The 20804-nt window shown below is 39.1% G+C and overlaps 1 protein-coding gene across 1 annotated transcript in view; it reads left to right on the top strand.

Annotated features, from left to right (window-relative positions):
* The window catches only part of GBE1 (1,4-alpha-glucan branching enzyme 1), a 270582-nt gene that overhangs the window by 61775 nt on the left and 188003 nt on the right, over positions 1–20804 (top strand). Inside the window, exon 3 of the mRNA XM_016193269.2 lies at positions 19585–19700. Within this exon, the coding sequence (XP_016048755.1) occupies positions 19585–19700 (116 nt within the window). The remainder of the gene's footprint in view (positions 1–19584; positions 19701–20804) is intronic.

Consider the following 20804-nt stretch of genomic DNA (forward strand, 5'->3'; position numbering starts at 1 on the left):
TAATTCTAATTCTAATTAAATCAAAGTAGGACAATAAGGGGAAAAACATGACTTTTCACTGTTTGATGTTCGATAAACGGCTATTAAATTAGAAGCTAGAAAACTTGATAATAGTAAATGACTTAAATATCCTTTATTTTAACAAAACTGCCTGTTCAGGCAGTCAGATTTATCCTTGAACATGCTAAAACTCCACATAACTTGCCAGTATTTTCCTAAACTTGGGTCTCTGATTTCTGAAATGGGAGTGGGGAAAGATGTGAAAATTGATGGCCTCAAGCTCTTTAAAATCCAAATTGAAACTTGTACTACAAAGAGAGAAGTTGAACCTGAGAGTTTATGCCTATATCAGCATGACACAGAGTAGCAATTGAAGTTTTCTTACATCCCACAGATCTAATAAACACATTGGTTCATTTGAAAGTGATTCAATTTTCTAGGATTTTGAATCTCAGCAAAGAAGAAGCTTATTCTAATGAATTATGTCCTATATGTTTTATAATGTAGAAATCACATATAGAGGCTTGGTTTAGTTTCCATGCTACTTGTATTTAGATACGGATAACTAGGTACTTTGTGAATGTTTAGTTATTGGCCTATTGAATGTTTTTTAGAAGATTGTTTTGCTCTGAGTGGTGATTTTAAATTATATATTAGATTAATTACATAGTTTTAACATTATTTTATAGCTTATGATTTTATACATTTCACATTATATACATGCATAATTGATATGATATATTTACACTTAAATGGTGATATTCTGAAACATCTTTGTACTATATAAATTGTAATATTTTTTTATAGTTTAGGTCATAAAAAAGAACATCTAGAGCTAGTCTTAAAATACCAGTCAATACATTCATGCTTCTCTTAATTACTATAATTTTGCTTTCAAGTATGTCTATGTAACTTGCTTAGTAATACATATTAATTGGAATGATTACTAAAAATGAACTGCCTAGTTTTTTGAGCTTTACAATAATTTTATTACTGTTTAAAGATGGAGGTTTTTAAAAAAAATCTTAGTGTATAATAAAGCTTTATTAAAAGAATAGCATTTATATTCACTTGCAAAACTAAAAAGAAATGATTTTCTTTTTTTGGTTGATTCAATTCTGCCCTAAATTTCCAATCTCCAGATTTTTTTTTTAAATTATCTTAATTTGGTATAAAAAGTTGGAAATTGTTCTTTTAGTAAAAAGTTTTTTGAATACTTTTGTGTAAAGTATTTCACTGGTTGTTGGAATATAGTAATGAATAATGCATGACCCTACTTAGGGTCAAACTATAGTTAACTATATACAAATCAATATAGACAAATGTCATGAATATTATTTTGGATTCAGAAAGGTAATGTTCACCCTTCCTTGTTGTACTTGTCAACAATCACCACAGTTGATGTGTGTTAAACACTGTCCTAATTCAGTGTATAACAAACAACAGCAAGCATTTATTTTTCACTAACGTGTTTTTAGATATGTTTAGGCTGGCTTGGTATTTTAGAGGTTTTGAGAGGATTAGAGAATATGATAGTGTGCTTATGGAGATTTTGTCAAGGGGATGCTAATGAAGGAATTGTTGCAAAACATTATTATAATTTATTTTTAGTTTTTAAATTTTATTTTTTATTGGATAGAATAGAGAGATATTGAGAGAGGAGAGGGAGATAGAGAAGGAGAGAGACAGAGAGACACTTGCAGACCTGCTTCACCACTCATGAAGTTTTCCCCCTGCAGGTGAGAACCAGAGGCTTGAACCTGGGTCCTTACACACTGTGATGTGTTCACTTAACCAGGTGTGCTACCACATGGCCCCTTTATAATTTATTGTGTAAAAGTTAAAAATATTATATAGATCCTGTCCTGCTCTTTTTTTTATGGGTGAATTTCTTTTAGCTTTATTTACTATAGAGACAAGGAGAGATGGAGTTAGAAAGGCAGAGGGCCCCATGTTCAGCGGGGAAGCAGTTATAGAAGCCAGACCTTCCACCTTCTGCATCCCACAATGACCCTGGGTCCATTCTTCCAGAGGGTTAAAGAACAGGAAAGCTATCAGGGGGAGGGGAGGGGATATGGAGTTCTGGTGGTGGGAATTGTATGGAGTTGTACCCCTCTTATCCTATGGTTTTGTCAGTGTTTCCTTTTTATAAATAAATAAAAGAATTAAAAAAAAGAAAGGCAGAGAGGAGAGAGAGAGGAGACAAGAGGAGGGGGGAGAAAAAGAGGGGGAAGGAAAGAGAGGAGAGAAAGAGACCTGTACCATGGCTTCACCTCTTGTGAAACTTTCCCCCTGCAAGTGGGAACTGGGGACTTGAACCCAGGTCCTTGAACATTGTAACTAACATGTATCCTATTAGGTGCACCACCACCTGGCTCTAATAGTTTCCTGTTATAAACTCCGTGGCTGGAGCTAATTATTGTAAGATTGAATGAGTTCTTTAGATCTTGACACTTTCTGACTGGACGGTGTCTCTTTGATATCTAATCTGTATCTAGCTATTATTATTATTATTATTAATTATTATTTTTACCAGAGCACTGCTCAGTTCTGGTTTAATGTGGTGCTGAAAATCGAACCTGGAACTTAGGAACCTCCAGCATGAAAATCTTTTGCGTGACTATTATGTTACCTCCTCAGCCCTGTTTAGTTCTTCAGATGCTTTCAGAATGTTTTATCCCTTTTAAACAGTGGACTTTGAGCACACTCTCTCTATAAATATGCAGTGTCAGTCACATCAAATACTGTCATTTCTCCACTCTGACATAGCTTTAAGATACCATGAGAAAGATCATCCAGCCCCTATAACCTGGTGCATCTAAGGGTTGAAGGCTACTAACAGCCCACAGAAATCATCCGCATACTTCCTATTCACTCAGCCTTTTCTTGCAGCCTCCACAGTAGTTATTTCAATTTCATCACTCCCTTCAGAATCACTTACTCCCTTGCCACCTCATTCTCATTAACATAATTGCTCTTACTTTTCAAAGAAAATAGAACCCAGCAAAAAGGAAAATTTCAACTTCCAAACCATATCCTTAAAAAAGATCTCTGTATCTATGTTCATCTTTTTCTAAGTGCTTTCCAAAGTTAGTAGAAGAAATTAGTTTCGTGAATCCATATATTGAAACTTTTCCTCTTTCTTTAGTATGGTAAGTCTGTTTGCCTCTTGTTTCTCCTGTCAGTCTCTCCTTTTGCAACTGTCTTTCTGCATATAAAGTTGCTCTAATCTCTCTTTCCTTAGATGGTTGAGGAAGAAAGTCTCTCCTTCCATTCTCTGTCAGATTTCTTCCTTTTCTATTTTCTTTGCCTCCAGGTTTATCGCTGGGGCTCAGTGCCTGTACTATGAGTCCACTGCTCCTGGAGGCTATTTTTTCCCTTTTGTTGCTGTTGTTGGATAGGACAGAGAGAAATGGAGAGAGGAGGGGAAGACAGACAGGGGGAGAGAAGATAGACACCTGCAGACCTGCATCACCGCCTATGAAGCGACCCCCTGCAGGTGGGGAGCCTAGCTGGGGGCTCAATCAGGATCCTTATGCTGGTCCTTGTGCCATGTGTGCTCAACCCTGTGCACTGCTGCCTGGACCCTCTCTGTTAGATTTCTAAAAGGGATATAAATCTTTCTTCCCAAGCCTGTTTGTGCCTAACTACCCCCATCTCCCTGACCCATAGGTATCTTAAAGAGCCTAGGGACACTCCTGAATATGATTTAAGGATATATTGATTAATATTCTTTAAATATTGCGCTGGGGAATTAACCCAGGTTCTTGTGATGTGTGATGCCACTGAACAATCTGCCTTGACCCCAGGGTTTTTTTTGTTTTTTGAGAGAGAGAGAAGAGAAAAGGAGCAACAGTAAAAGGGAGAGGTACCACAGTCCTGCTGAGTTTTATATAGAACTCCCCTAGTGCCTGGCCTTGTGCTCCCATGTGGCCAGGGAGATAGCATGCACCCTACCTTGTGAGCTATTTCCTGTGCATTGATTTCTAATTTTTTTAAATTCTTATTTTTTTTTTATTTATTGGATAGAGATAACCAGAAATTGAGAGGAATTTGGAGGTAGAGAAACAGAGAGACAGAGACACCTGCAGCTCTACTTTACCACTTGTGAAGCTTCCCCCATGCAGGTGGGGGACCAGGGGTTTGATCCCGGGTCCTTACACACTGTAACATATGCACTCAACCAGGTACACCACCACCTAGCCCCAATCTCTTAATTTTTAAAAAATATCCAGGTTGAGAAACTACTATCATAAGTGCAGATGTATTGCTAACCATATAGTATTTGCAAAATCTAAATTAAAAATACATGTACATCTATACTTTCGTATTTATTTTCTATCGTGGGAGCACATTTGCACGTGTTTAAAGTAGTAAATGAAAAATATTTACATGAAGGTATTAGGGTGGCTGACTTCATGAGTGTCTTGATATCCTTTTGTGGTTTTTTAATTCTATCTACATGGAGTACATATTTCTTTTGCAGTATAAAATAGTATATAATAACATCCTCATGCCCATACATTTCCAGTTAAACCTCTGACATTAAATTCAATTTAAATATGTTTTCCTGGGACTGAGTGATGGCACACCCTGTTGAGTGCATGCACTACCATACACCAGGACCCAGGTTCAAGCCCCCATCCCCACCTTCAGGAAGGAAACTTCATGAGCACTGAAGCAGTGCTGCAGGTGCCATTCTCTCTCTCTTTTTCTAGCTCTCTTCTCCCTCTCAATTTTTCCCCTCCTATCAAATGAATTAATAAACAAATAAACATTATCTTTTCCTTACATCATATTTCTGCTATCATCGTAACCATTTCCTGTTCTTTCAAATTTGCTCCTCGTTTACTTCCATATTGTAAGTAAACAGTCTTCTCTGCTACCATTAACAGCCAAGCGTGACTTTTTAAATCTGTTTTAACTCTATGATACAGTTTTTAAATGTGCATTCCCCCCCCCCCCCCCCCCCCGTCTTCACTCTGTGGTTTAAGAAAGCCAGTTGACATGGTTGTCACTGATTTGCAAGGAGAAGTGACTAGGAATTTTGTATGCCCATGAAGATTCATGTATTTTAATGCTTGAAGAGAATAGCTGAGTGTATCAAATTGGAGCTTACTCTTGATCTTTGATGTAGTATTTGAAAAACATCTTGTTGAAAGATATGGAAAGTTTTTTATTGCAAAAAAGGGATAATATTATTTTTAATGTTTTAATTTTATTTATTATTGGATAGAGAGAGAAATTGAGAGGGGCGGGTTGACAGAGAAGGAGAGACAGAGAGATACCTGCATCTTTGCTTCACTGCCTGTGAAGCTTTCCCCTTGCGGATTGGGACCAGGGGCTTGAACCCAGGCCTTTGTAGACTGTAATGTTTGTGCCTAGACAGGTGCACCACCACCACCTGGCCCTGGGATATACTTACCTCTCTGCGGACGTATTGGAAGATGCTCATTAAGATGAATTTTTATGCATTTTCTTACTGTGTGTCTTCCTCCTTATCTGTCTCCTTTTCCTACTACTGCCCTGTCATTTAGTAGCTGTATGATACCTCAGGCTTATTCCTTTCCCTCTTTGAACCTGCTTTTTTATTCCTCAAATGACTTGGGAGATAATTGAGGTAGATAAAGCATGTCAAGCATTAAGGACAATCCATATTACCACTGTTGCCATCCATATCACTAAATCATTCTACATTTTATTATCATAATTATTTTTATTGCTTATCTTATGCTATAAAACTCCTTATTCTACTATCATTCATTTTGAGATACACCCTCCTTAGCTATTTTTTTTTTCCTTAAGGTAGTGAACTGTTTGAGATATATATATATATATATATATATATATATATATATATATATATATTTTTTTTTTTCCCCCACTTTAGGACTTTTGTAGAGTTCATGGTAAGTTTTTTTAAAATTTATTTTTATTTAAGAAAGGATAAATGAACAAAACCATAGGGTAGGAGGCGTACAGCTCCGCACAATTCATTACCATGAGTGAGTAGTTTGGTTTGATTATGGTGGCAATCAACCATGAAATTACTGCTAATTTGGACTCTAGAAAGAGAAAATAAACATTTTTCTTTGCTTAAAAGCCCGTTTTCCCCTGCAGCTTCTTCATATGGTTAAGTTCCTGTAACTTTTCAGGGCCTTGGAATACTAGATCATTTGCACTTTGTTGTTAAAATTTCGGAAGGCTCTGGTCGGGCTGGCTTGCTTCACGGCGGGTAACAGAGACGCAGAGACAACGGCTGGGCAGGGAAGCTGTATTTCTTTATTCAGGAACAACGATTCACAAACTAAGACAAACTAATCACCAAACAGAACTCGGCTGTCTCTTTGCGGCGGCGCAAGCACTCTTTCTTTTACTCTGGAACTCAGGAACCCTCTCCCTTACTCTCGAACTCAGAAACTCTCCCACTCTCGCACTCTCGAACTCCGGAACTCAGGAACTCTGTCACTGGGGAACTCAGGAACTCTCAGACTCCGGAACCCTCTCCCAGGGTCCCTTGGGGCGGGGCCAAGCAGGCCCGCGAAATTAACAGGACTCATCCAATTCTCTTGGAGGGGGAGGGCTAGAACAAGCCAATGTAAAGCATACGACAATTCCCCCTTTTCTTTTTAACTAAATGACTATAGTATCAAGGGTGTGGGGTGAACAGAAACATATATAACCAAAACCAGCATGTTGCCAAGGGAAGGCCTGAGGGGGCCATATCTGAAAAAAAAAAAAAACATTTCTTGCCTCTGGGGGGCTACTTGCCTCCACGGGCATTTGCATGGGGGCGGGGAACGGCCTAGGGTCCCAAAGGCAGCTGGCTGCAACTTACTTACTATGAAACAAAACTTGTTATTAGCATATCTACTGCACGATCTAACATTTCTAATAGAGAAGGAATTTGAGACTTTTACATATCAACAACGTCTTTTAACCTTTTGTTACACCCATTCAAGATGGAGACACACCCTAGGTGTGGGCCGGAGAGGAAACCTCAGGCATGAGAATAATTAGCATAGCCATTGTGCGATCTACCATTTCTAATAGAGAAGGTAGTGTTTTACATATCAACAAGTCTATTTAACCTTTTGTTTAGACCAACTTAGTTGAAATATATTGATTGTTAACTAATTTTTACCTCAGACTTTAAATGTAAGTTAATTTTTATCTTTATGAGAATTACGTTGAAAACCTTTTTCATTTATCTTTGACTAGTAAGAATTTAGCCTTAAAGCTATTGTTTACCAAACTTTAAACATACACATAAACATAGTCATTAATACACGAGGAGAGAAACCTTTGTTACGAAGACTTCTCCCCTTCGTGTCCCTTCCTATTTTGTTATGTCATTTAGGCTTATGTCCAAAAGGTTTCTGCCCCATGATAGTCTTTTATAGACTTTGTACATCTTATGCAATTACTAGATAGAAAGATAGAAAAGATGTAGAGATACTGTGAAGAGATGGTTGAGCAGGCTGCGCTTAAACCTATGAGATGAGTCTCTCCAGGTAAGTCTCTCTCTCTGAAGAGGGGTTGAGCATAGGAGGACATTTAAATCTCACAAGGTTGGCAGCCATTTAAGCCTTCCCTCCTCCACAGAAAGTCCTACATCTTCCCACCTGAGCATGGCATTCCTCCAAAACATTTAAGCATGCTCCATTTTTCTTTACTGTGTCCATTTAGATATAAAGGGATAGGAGGAGATGTTGCTGAGGACTTATTCTGATGCAGTCTCCGCCCCCAGGTTTTCCTATGCCCCGCTAAATCCTAGAGTGCCCTCTTTCAATCAATCCTGGCCCTACACGTCACCCCTGGTTGTCGCCCAATAAAAAGCCCCCTCACCCCTCCCCTCGCTCTCTCTGGGCTCTCGGCTCTCCCTCTCTGAGGTCTCGCTCCCTGCTCTCCCCCCGTGGTCGGCCATTGCTGGCTGGCTCCACGTGGTCTGAACCAAACCTCCCCCCCCATCCTATAATAAAGATCTGTGTACCCCTTTGCTCTGGACGTCCGCTCTCTTCTCCGCGGTGCAGCCCGACACCAGACCACCTCAACAACAGCACTTCACCCAACTTTTGACCTATCCAGCTTAACTATTTTGACTGTTATTTAGATGAGATATACCAGGACCCCAGTGTCCCTTTATCATTGCCCCTCTCCCTATTTCACCAACGTCCTTTATTATTTTGCAATACACCAGGTTCAGTGTTGCTGTTGAAATAAACTTTACATACTGTACAGCTAACCTGTTTGAAGTATATATTTTCATGATTTTTAGTTTACTAGACAGCTAATCTATCCATAGTCAATTTTAGATTTCTTATCACTTCTCTAAAGAAACTCATTTATCTATTATTTCACGGTATTTATATTTCTCCTCAGCTCTAGACAACCACTTCCTGACTATTTCATATAAATGGAGTCATAGAATATATTATCTTTAGTGATTGACTTTCACTTCCTAACAATGCTTTCATGCTGTTTGTATTAATACTGTGAACACTATTCTGTTCTATGATAGACGACCCTTCTTGTATCCACTTGCTTGTTGCTGGACATTTGTGTCGTTTTCTCCCTCTGACTGGTTTGAGTAATGCTGCTCTGAAGATTCACATGCATTGTGTATGGACATTTTCCCACTGCTCCTGGGTGTATAACTATGAAATGAAAATTTACTCTGAGCTTTTGAGGAACTTACAGACTCTTCTAAAGAGACTGTAGTGTTTTACATGAACACTGATTAACGTTTTTCTGTTTCTCTCCATCTCTGATAAAAATTGCAGTCCGTCTTTTTAATTATTGTCACCCTCACGGGAGTTACTGTTGTTACTAGTATGAATTTCATGTTTTCATTGTCCCTTTTTATACAAGTCGATTCAAGTTCCTTATTCCTTTAGAAAGGTTATCTGTCTCTTTATTATTGAGTTGTAAATATTCTGTGTATATTCTAGACTGAAATCCCATGCCAGCTATATGATTGGATATGACTTTGTTTCACTATGTGGAATTTTGTTTTCCTTCCCTTTTTTTTTTTTTTTTTCCCCTTTTCACAACAGTGTTATCCCTGAGTCTCGGTGCCTGCAGGACTAGGAGGTTGCTCTCTGAGGTTGCTCTCTGTTTCCTTATTTCTGATACAAAGAAAAATAGACATACAGAAAAATAAACACCTGCAGCATTGCTCTTCTACTTGTGAAGCTCCCCCCTGCGGGTGGGGAGCTTGGGCCATCAGACATGTTAGCATGTTTGCTCCACCTGGTCTCCAAATGTCAGAACCCCAATCATTGCTTTTTTTTTTTTTTTTTTAAATTTTATTTATGTATTTATTCCTTTTGTTGCCCTTGTTGTTTTGTTGCCCTTGTTGTTTTGTTGTTGTAGTTATTATTGATGTCGTTGTTGGACAGGACAGAGAGAAATGGAGAGAGGAGGGGAGACAGAGAGGGGGAGAGAAAGACAGACACCTGCAGACCTGCTTCACTGCCTGTGAAGCGACTCCCCTGCAGGTGGGGAGCCGGGGGATCGAACCGGGATCCTTACGCTGGTCCCTGCGCTTTGCGCCACCTGCGCTTAACCCACTGCGCTACCGCCCGACTCCCCCCCAATCATTGCTTTATTGATGATGGATTTAAAAAATATTTATAAAAAAGAAACACTGACAAAACCATAGGATAAGAGGGGTACAACTACACACAATTCCCACCACCAGAACTCTGTATTCCATACCCCTCCCCTGATAGCTTTCTTATTCTTTATCCCTCCGGGAGAATGGACCCAAGGCCATTGTGGGATGCAGAAGGTGGAAGGTCTGGCTTCTGTAATTGTTTCCCCACTGAACATGAGTTGGGGGGGGGTCTCCGTTTTGTAGATAGCTACTAGGCGTATTTTAGTTATATTCCAAAGAGCCTGTAGCTAGACTAGTTTTTCTTTCTTTCTTTGTTTTTCCCCTGAGCCTGAAGTCTGATATGCAGGTGGGTCCAGGTTATTGTCTGAGGAGATGATGTCATGCTGGAAAAAAGACCAGAAAGCTGGATCAGGGAAGAGAGTAACTCCCTAATATGGGAAAGGTGTATAAATATTGTTGACTGTAAACCCCATAGATTTGATGTGATCTGGGACCCATATTTAGCTTAGGAGCCTATGCTAGGTGACCTCTGCATCCCTGTAGATCTGAGCTCACATTCTGTGGTCCTGAGTAGGAACATTCCAAGCTGCCCCAATATCAGGAGGCATCTTCCTCAGGTGTAGCATTTTTTTTTTTTGGTTTTTTTTTCAAACAACTTCTTCCTCTTCCTCTTCCACTTCTATGTCCTCCTCTTCTTTGTACCTCCCTTGGGTGGGTGTTCGGGTGGTGAGGAGAAACACCACAATACCTTCACACCATGAAATTTCCTCTCATGCAGATGCCAAATGTGTCGAAGATTGAATCTAGACCCTCACCCTTCTCAGTATGTGTTCTACTGAGAAAGCTGTCATCAGTGGTGTTTTTGCCATGTACATTATTAAATTTTTCTCTTATACTGTGGTGCCATATTTAAGATAAGAACTCACAAAGATTTACCCCCATGTTTTCTTCTAAGAATTTTATAGTTTTAGTTCTTACAGTTTCTCATCTTTCCATTTTAGGTGTCTAGCACACCGCTTCCACCAATAATCCATGTCTTCCTCTTCCATTGGGCTCTAGTCCCTGTGGCCCCACCTCCCCAGCAAGCCCCTCACCCTAGCCCCTAGATACTCTTGGCTTTGCTACAACATACCACATACCCACCAGGCTGCACAGTGTGCTTTCCTTTCCCTCTGTGTTTCTTGTAAAGCATTACTTCCCTAATAAAGCAATTTAAAAATAATAATAAATAAAAAGTAGTTTAGTTACTTGCTGAAGAAATACAGTATGCAGTGCACAAAATGTAAATAATGCAATCAGGAAAATAGGGAGTAGACCTTTTAAAGAACTCAAGTTTCATTTTATGTGCTTAAGAAATTGCATTTACGACAAGAACTGTCTTGTCAATCATTATTTCTCCAATAAAACGGTAAAAAAAAAGTATTTCAGAATGCTCAAAGTCACTTTCTGTCAGAGAACTATAAATTAAGACAACAATGAGATTACTGTCTTGAGTATAACATACAACAAAAAATCATAGGGATAAGTGCAGTTAGATGTAGAGACAAAAAAATAAAAATAAAGTGGAGAGAAGGGAATCCTTCTTCACTGCTGATGGGAATGCAAGTTAGTACAACCCCTGTAGAAAACAGTTTGCAGATTCAAGAAAACACTAATAATTAACCTTCCATATGAACCAGTAGTTCTCTCCTGCACGTCTACCCATAGAACACAAAAACATTTTTCTGAAAAGACCTATGCAAGCCTATGTTCATGACAGTGGTATTTCTAATAGCCAACATTTGGAATCCACCGTAGAGTCTAAAAACAGATCAATAGCTAAGGAAGTTTCAGAATATGTACATAATGGATATCTACATAGCAGTAAGAAACAATCACATATTCTCCTTTGCTGTAACATGGAGGGAGAGAGTAGCTGTGGAATCCACAGCTTCCGGCTGCCATTTTTTTCCCTTTTTTTAAAAAATAATTTTTATTAGGACAGAGAAAAATTGAAAGAGGACGGGATGATAGAGAGAGGGAGAGACACTTGCAAATCTGCTTTACCACTTATTAAGTAGACTTCCTGCATGTGGGCAGTGGGGGCTCTTGGCTGTGGTCCTTGTGCTTGGTAATATGTGGGCTTCTCCGGGTAGCCACTGCCCGCCCCTGAGCACAGCTTTTCTTTAAAATAATGTGATGCTTCTATCCCCTTGTTTCTGAAGTTAGCGATGTTTTGAAATGTTTTATATTCTTTGATCTTGGTTAACTTAGCTACTCTAAGTTAATGCCTATTAAGAATAGTTTCCCCATTGTGTTGTCTGGGGAAAAAAAAAAAAAGCTGGAATCTTAGTAAAGCCAATCCCAGGGCATTGGTGTCAGTCTAAGTTGTTGAACAAAAATCACTTCTAGGTGTATCTGTGGGGCAAAACTATCTGGTGGGCAAAAAGGAGCTTGTCAAAAATCACAGAAAATGACTGTTTCCAACCTCCAAACGTTGTGCGATTCTCCCCATACTCCTGGATATGAACATATGGACGGTGCTATCGAAGTTCCCAGTCTGGCTGTAAATTCCTAGGAACAGTTTTCTTGACTGAAGAAAAACAAAAACAAAAACAAAAACAAAACCTAAGTCTTCATCTTCTCCAGCGAACTTTGCGTTTTTAATTCTACGCGAACTTCCTTAGTATGAGGCTGGAAACAAATAGACTTGTTTGAAAGGCTGTGTACCTGCTTCAAAGAGGTGATATTCTGAGGAACAGCTGTTATGACAAGTGGGGCATCCACATGAGAAGTTCCTGGTATCTACCATGCAGACTGGGGCTGGCCTTGTGACTGCAACTGTCCGAAATCTTACCTCGTCGCTTGGTGCGGGTAGTGCAAATGTGAACTTTGTATTCTTTTTCTTTTCTTTTTTTCTTCCCCCCAGCCCAGTGACATTTGCACTGTAACTAGAAGCTATGACATAATAATCTGACACCATTTAGCCAGGCACAAGGGGGAATTTCTGTGAAACTCAGAACCTCTACAAAACTAAAGAAGGGCTACGTACTGATCAAGAGAAATGCTTTACAGTGAGCTAGAGAATTTGAGAACATTTGAAGCAGGGTGACATTTAAGAATTTTATGTGAGGATTATTACATTAGAAACAGAAAGGTTGTGGGGTATGAGATAAATACAGAGTTTGTGGGCCCGATGCAGTGATCTTAGTTAATGTTTGATCGCCTGTGTTGCAAGTGTGTTTGCAGTTCCTATTAAATCCTGCATCACATCCTTTCTCTTCCTTACCTTGATTTAAATTCTAGTTGGTTTTGAGACCATGGACAAGTAAAATCTTTCCCTTTATCAAATATGATGATGACTTTCAGCCTGTTAATAATGAAGTGTCTGTTAAAAAGTTTGCTTTAGAACTGTGCCAGGCTCTTCTAACTTGATAACCATCAAGCGCCCAAGAAATGTTACAATAAAATCGCTACATAAGCAGAAAATATGCTCTTAACATTTTAACCAAACTAAAATCACAAATGCACATTAGATGAAATGAGTATTAAACATCATGAGATGAACTATTACAAGTAAAAAAAATTTTTAATGTCCCATTGCTAGGTAAAAATCTTCAAATTTTTGTTTGTTTTGTGATCAGTGGCCAATGCCACTGGTTTTGGTTGCTGTTCACATTTTAAAATATTTAGCTATTATTTCTCTTCTTCACACTGTCAAATTTTCCCACAGAGGTATCGTTTCATAACCATTCATGTAAATCACCACACTCTCAAACAAGTTCTGTACTCCCATCTGCACCCCCATAACCACAATAGTTCTCACAAAATCCAAGAGACAGTTTGGGTACCATTGTTACTTCAGATTCATTTGTTTTATCATCTGTAGTCCATGTCTTAGTGAAACCCCATATATAATCAGATACCATCATATGTAGTTGTCTTTGACCTCTTGAAGTATCATTTTTAAAGTTACTCACTGGTTTATAAATCCAGTAGCATCCAGGCTAATCTTAAAAGCTGTACCAAGCAAATTGGACATTTCCATGGAACAAAGCATTGTTTCCTGATTATGATCCCTAGACTGATAGCGTCAGCTAAAAATGTATCAGAAATGCCAGAATTGGGCTGCACTTCAGATCTGTTGAATGACAAACTCTGAGGGTAGAACACACCCGTCTCTTAATAAACGTAGTGATGCAATTAAGATCTGAGAACTGTCTGTCATTATGTGGTTCTATGCTTGATAAAATCTAAATAAATAAGATAAAAATAAATAACTATCATAAAGCGTTAATAGGATTTTTTTGTACTATCCTGAGGCCTAGTAGGAAGCAAACCATTTTTTTAAAAATTTTATTAGTGATTTACAAAACTAAAAAATAACAGGGGTACAATTCCACACGATCCCCACCATCAGAGTTCTGTGTCCCTATTGGAAACTTCAGTAGTTTTTCCAAGGTCACAGATACAGGTTGACTATTATTTCTATAACTGTCTAATTAACTCTATATTTATCTATATATCTACTTTCTCTCCATTTTTCCCTATGGTCCTTCTTTCCCACTTGGAGTCACTGCTACTTCCAGATGTCTTTCTTTTTTTCCCCTTCTCTCTCCAGGTCCTGATGGAATTGGGTTTCAGAGCCCTCTAATAATCTTCCCCTAACATTTCTCCCTTCTGAGAGTATGGACCAAAATTCTTTTTTAGGGCTCTGAAGGTCAGAGGTCAGGCTTCCAGAATTGCTTCTCTGCTAGATATGGGTCTTGGCAGGTTGATCCATGTCCCCAGTCTGTTTCTGTCCTTCCCTAATGGGGAAGCAAACGATTTTAATGAAGTACTTAATTAAAATTAATTTTAGATTGTATCCTCAGAATAAAAGTCATAGGACTAGACTGAAAAAGTTTGAGTTATCTGTTTCTACAATTATGCCCTCTGCAAACAACCTTCTTTGGCATATAACATTATTATTATGTCTACTACTTTATTCATAGTTATATTTAGAAATAAAATTATATGGCTTATAAGACACAAATTATTTTAGGCTAGATTCTTTTAGACATTTCAAAATGTTTAATTTACATATTTAATGAGACAGATACACAAAGAAAGAGACCAGAACACTGCTTAACTCTGGTTTATGGGTATTGCTGAAAATTGAACCTGGGACTTCAGAGCCTCAGGCATGGATGTCTTTTTGCGTAAACATTATGAGACCTCTCCAGAACCCAGACATAAAGTATTTTATTTTATAAGACAAATTTCCGGGGTCAGGTGGTGGCGCAGCGGGTTAAGCGCACGTGGCGCAAAGTGCAAGGACCGGCGTAAGGATCCCGGTGCGAGCCCGGCTCCCCACCTTCAGGGGAGTCGCTTCACAGGCGGTGAAGCAGGTGTCTATCTTTCTCTCCTCTCTGTCTTCCCCTTCTCTCTCCATTTCTCTCTGTCCTATCCAACAACGAATAGCGTCAACAAAGGCAATAATAATAACCACAACGAGGCTACAACAACAAGGGCAACAAAAGGGGGAAAAAATGGCCTCCAGGAGCCGTGGATTCATGATGCAGGCACCTAGCCCAGCAATAACCCTGGAGAAAAAAAAAAAAAGACAAATTTCCAGGACTGGGTGGTGGCTCACTGGGTTGAGCCAATGTTATCTTGTGCAATTCCCTAGCCTCCACCTGCTGGGTCAGGTCAGTGAAGCAGTGCTGCAATGACTCTCTCTTTCTCCTTTTTTTTTTAATCTCTCCTTCCCTTCTCAGTGTCTCTCTGTCTTATCCAAGAAATAGTTTTTAAAAGTACATAAAGTTCCCCTAAGCATTTCTTTTATCTTTATCATCCTACCTATGTTTTTCAAAATCAAAATTTACTTCTAGAACCCCGCCCCAGTAGGGAAAGAGGCTGGGAGTATGGATCGACCTGTCAACGCCCATCTTCAGTGAGGAAGCAATTACAGAAGCCAGACCTTCCACCTTCTGCATCCCATAATGACCTTGGGTCCATACTCCAGAGGAATAAAGAATAAGAAAGCTATCAGGGAAGGGGGTGGGGTACGGAGTTCTGGTGGTGGGAATTGTGTGAAGTTATACCCCTCTTATCCTATGGTTTTGTCAGTGTTTCCTTTTTTTTTTTTTTTAATTTTTTATTTAAGAAAGGATTAGTGAACAAAAGCATAAGGTAGGAGGGGTACAACTCCACACAATTCCCAACACCCAATCCCCATAACCCACCGCCTCCCCTGATAGCTTTCCCATTCTCTATCCCTCTGGGACAGTGTTTCCTTTTTATAAAAAAAAAAAAAAAAAAAAGAATATAAACTGAAGTTGTACCTTAAAAAAACACTTCAATTTAGAGTTCTGTCTGTGCACCTACCTCCCTACACCCTAAAAGTACCATAGTTGTTATAAAATCTTAGAGACACTTTGTAGTTTGGCGCCTGCCGCTGCCGCTGCTGCAGCTGTGTGTGTGTGTGTGTGTGTGTGTTTCAAGTCTCTGTCGTCCACATCTGAATTTCACCACCAGACATTTTTCTTTCACTTTCTTCACTGAACATGATCACCTCAAGTTCCACCTTTTTTGTCCTGAAAGACACAATCTCACATCACATGGTGGGGTAGTACTCCATTAAATGTATTTCCCGGGGCTGCTTTATTCAGTCATCTGTCGGTGGGCATTTGGGGTGCTTCCACTCCTTGACTATGGTGGATAATGTGGGTATGAAATCGGCTTGCCTACATCTCTTTGGTTGGGGAACAGAACTCTGGTAATGGGCGTGCTGTGCAACTATGCCATGTAATTATATTATCTTGTAGACCTCCCATAAACTAAAATAATCATTATCAAATTCAAAAGCAAGATAAATAAAATCATTTAAACACAATTTCATTTAATATTTTCAAACTAATCTAATTATGATGAGTATTTTTGCATTGGCCACCAGGGTTTTCACTGGGACTTGCTGCCGGCACTACCAATCTACCAATCCCAGTGGCCATTTTTTTTTCTATTTTTCTTATCAGATAGGACAGAGAGAAATTGAGAGAGGACAGGGAGATAGAGAGGCATCTGCTGATCGACTTCACCGCTGACCCCCTGCAGGTGGGGAGCAGGGATTGAAATTCAAGGTCTTGCGATCGCTAATACGTGCAGCTAATGGAGTGCGCCACTGCCTGGCCTCTCAAATTAGCTACGCTTCATGTCTCTGCAGGTATCGTTTGTTCTTTCTCTGTTATTTAATGTTAACTAAGAACAGATCCAAATCTAATGACTTTTTAAAAATTATTTTTCTGCTTCTGTGACTGAGATGGATATCTTCTATAGAGAAAAAGCTCATTTTCATATTAACTACTTTAGGAAGCGTATTTTAAGGGAAAGTGGTTATGGAATGGTAGCAGTGCATATTTTGGTTGGTATTCATGTCTTTAAACAATACGAGGCAGAGGTTAAGATGGAGAAGGAGAGAGAGAGAGGATGCCTGGGGGAGAGGCCCTGTGCTTTATTATTCTGTCATATATGGTGGTAGGGGTTCATCTCGTGGGCCTCTTAAATGCAAGTTCCCCTTTTGACTTAGTGAACCACAATCTCCAAACACAACTGTCCATGTTTCAAATGGAAAGAAGCACCCCACTACTTAATAAGGGAAGACCTTAAGGAAAATTCAGACTGAACAGTGAGTGAAGAATCTAGGTGATGAAAGCCTGGTGATGGCTTGACTGAAGAAGGATTTATGAGGAGTGAGACTAGTCTAATGCCGAGATCTAATGTTCTTTATGCACTTATATCTATAAGCCTTCTTCACGCCTCTATCAGACCTTCAGTATATTCTGCACTGCCTATGATGGTTGGTGGAATAGATTTTATTTTGAGGCATATGTAAAGTTCTGAATTCTGAATTGCTGTCTAGATTTTGGTATGGTAAGTGCAGTGTCCATGCAAGTTAACACCTGAGTTTCCACGAGCAAGGACTTGCTAATGAATTGAAACTCTTGGAAATGAGAGAAAAATAATTATTTTCCACAGTATGTGCTTTAGGAGATCTGTATCTCTTAAGATGACATAAAGGTAAAATGTGATTTTGTAAAAATATTTTCTTTGCGTAAGTAACTGTTTTTTAAAAAAAACAACTTCAAGTTAAAAAACTGAAGTTCAATCTCATGGCAGCTGAACGGTAATGTTCAGGGTTAAGCGCACAGGGTTAATTTAAGCATTTCACTTGGTGTGAAATGCAAGGGCAGCTCAAGCATCTGGGTTCCAGCCCTCCGCTCCAAACCTACAGGCTGGGGGGGGGGGGGGGTCGCTTTGCAAGCAGTGAAGCAGATCTGCAGGTGTCTTTCTCTCTGTCCTTCCCTCCTCTTTAAAATTTCTGTCTGTTCTATCCAACAACACCAACAATGGGGGGAAAAGATGGCCTCCAGTGTACTCCTCAGCCCTGGCTATAGTGGTGTTGGGGATTAAACCTTTGGTGCCTCAGGCATAAATGCCTTTTTTATATAATCATTTTGCTATTTCCTCAGTCCTTGGTATCTTGTTTAAAAAAACACTTTTTGAACCCAGCACTGTAATTAGATTTGCACATATTTTTTTTCTAACTGTATGAAAGTTCTGCTCATCATATTTAAACAATTTGCTCAAATGATTTAGGGACGGATTAAACATTTCATTTTTTTTCAGTAAAAATAATAAATCGTTGCTGTGACATTGATCAAACAGCATGACTTACCATTGTGTATATATGCCACTTCTATTATCTATATAGAGTTTTTCATTTCTACGTGAGTCTGTTCATTTTGTCTCTCATCATCCGTGACCCACTTTTGCTTTGCCCCTCTGTGTCTACATGTCTTTCAGTTTTTAACTTAGGTTTGCCATACACTTACGAGTTTGTGTAAACGCCATAGGATTTTAATTACATTTGCTACTTTTTTTCCTTCCCTGACCTGTATATTAACTAATTGCCAGGAATAAATTTCTGTCTTTTCATATGATATTTTGTGTGTGTGTTTCTTTTTTTGTTTATTTGTGGAGCTATAACTTTGTTCATATTTTATTTCACTTCTTTGAGTGTGTGTGTGTGTGTGTGTGTGTGTGTGTGTGCGTGCGCGCGCGCGTGCAAGAGAGAGAAGAAACAGACAAGGACCAGGAGAGGGATAATCATAGCATCAGAGTTTACTGTGATGCCTTAACCCCATTTGTGGCGTAGGCTCCATACTGGGCTCCACATATAGCAAGATACATAACCTGCCACTATGCTGTCTCTCTAGTTCTGACCTAACCTTCTTTCCTCCTTCCTCCTTCCTTCCCTCCTTCTCTCCCTCCCTCCCTTCCTTCTTTCCTTTTTTCTTTTTTATTGGATAGAGACAGAGAGAAACTGAGAGGCGAGGGGGAGATAAAAGAGGGAGAGAGGCACCTATATCCCTCTTTCACCACTCGTGAAGCTTTTACTCTGCAGGTGGGGACCAGGGGCTTTAATCTGGGTCCCTGCACACTATAATGTGAGCACTTAACCAGGTGCATCACTGCCTGGCCCCATTCTAATGTTTCTTTACAAAGAAACCAATCATTATGCTTTAAATTATATTTTCTGATAGCAGTATTAGATTTAAAGGTACAGTTGAAATGTTGTCTTTCTTAGTTATAAGGTACAGCAGGGCAATACTTAATTTTTTTTTTTTTAAGATTTTTATTTATTTATGAGAAAGACAGGAGGAGAGAGAAAGAACCAGACTTCACTCTGGCACATGTGCTGCTAGGGATCGAACTTGGGACCTCATGCTTGAGAGTCCAAAGCTTTATCACTTTGCCACCTCCCAGAACACTGAATGTTTTATAAAAATAAGGAAAGAATACCTTTTTTTTTTTTTTCAAGTGAATCTTTATTAGTACTATAGAAATCTTCTAATTCTGTCAAATAGATAGTATGGTGTGCTTTACTTGAATTTCACTGAAAACTAGTTAGGCTGTTGTTAACCATCGTCTTTTATTTTCTTCAGATGATTGGAATCCATTTTCATATCCATATAAGAGGCTGGATTATGGGAAATGGGAGCTATATATTCCCCCAAAGGAGAATCATTCTGCCCTGGTACCTCATGGATCTAAATTAAAGGTATGTTTCTCCTTCTTTAAGTTTGAGCTTACTTTCTGTTTTACTGTTTACTTCATTTAAAGTTTCCTAATATAAACTCATCATAATTTTGGGAGAAACAGTCTGAATGATCAAATAAAGAAGATTTTTTTTTAAGAGAGAACATCCACAAATTGGGATATCTTGGATTATTACTGGTTGGTAGGATTCAGAATTTATTAGTTTGTATGATTAGAGGTCTCACCTTTGGAGGCCTTTATCTATGAAGAAACTGGATTACTGTACAATACAGCTTTACCTTAGGGAACTGTATGTTTGAGAGGAACAGTATCTTCAAATCAGCAAAGAAAGTAAGAATTCCTTACCTGTGAAAGAGATTTTATAAACTTGGTTTTGTGCTGTGTCATGTGAATATGGGGTAAGAATGGCTTATTGTTTTGAAAGTATGTGTAGTTTTTTTTTTTTGTGTGTGTGTGTGTGTGTGTGTATCTTTAAAAACATTCAGTTTCCTTTTTTTCTTTCTTTCTTTTTTTTTTTTAACTGGGTGGTTAATGGTCTGTGGTATAAACTACCGCAGATGCACAAGCTCTCATCTCCCCTTGATCAGTGTCTTTGAAACACAACAGGATGCTCGTGTCCCTTTATCCTGTGTCTTTTCCCTCTCCCTCCCAGAGTCCTTTGCTTTGGTGGAATACGCCACACTCAGCCCAAGTTTCACCTTGTGTTTTCCTGTACTGCTCTTTATTCTTAAGTTCCACCTGTAAGTGAGACCACTCAGTATTGGTCTCTCTCCTTCTGGTTTGTCTCACTGAACATGATGCCATGCAGCTGTGAAAATGATGCTGTGCATATTTTTACTCCACCTTTTCTTCTGTTGGTAAGGACACCTGTATTAGCTTAGGGTGCTTCCCGCTACAGGTGAACCAGAATAATCAACTTTTCCCCAGCTTTGGCTGGTTATATGAATTGCTCTATACTCGGGGCTCCTCTGTCTTTTCAAGGGAGGCTTGAGTGTTGTGTCCCAAAGTTTAATTACAGAATTAAAACATTTGATGGATTGACCTGTCAACATCCATCTCTGGTGGAAAAGCACTTACAGAAGCCAGAACTCCCACCTTAAAGAAG

The sequence above is a fragment of the Erinaceus europaeus genome, chromosome 14 (assembly GCF_950295315.1).
Source record: "Erinaceus europaeus chromosome 14, mEriEur2.1, whole genome shotgun sequence".
Taxonomy (NCBI): Eukaryota; Metazoa; Chordata; class Mammalia; order Eulipotyphla; family Erinaceidae; genus Erinaceus; species Erinaceus europaeus.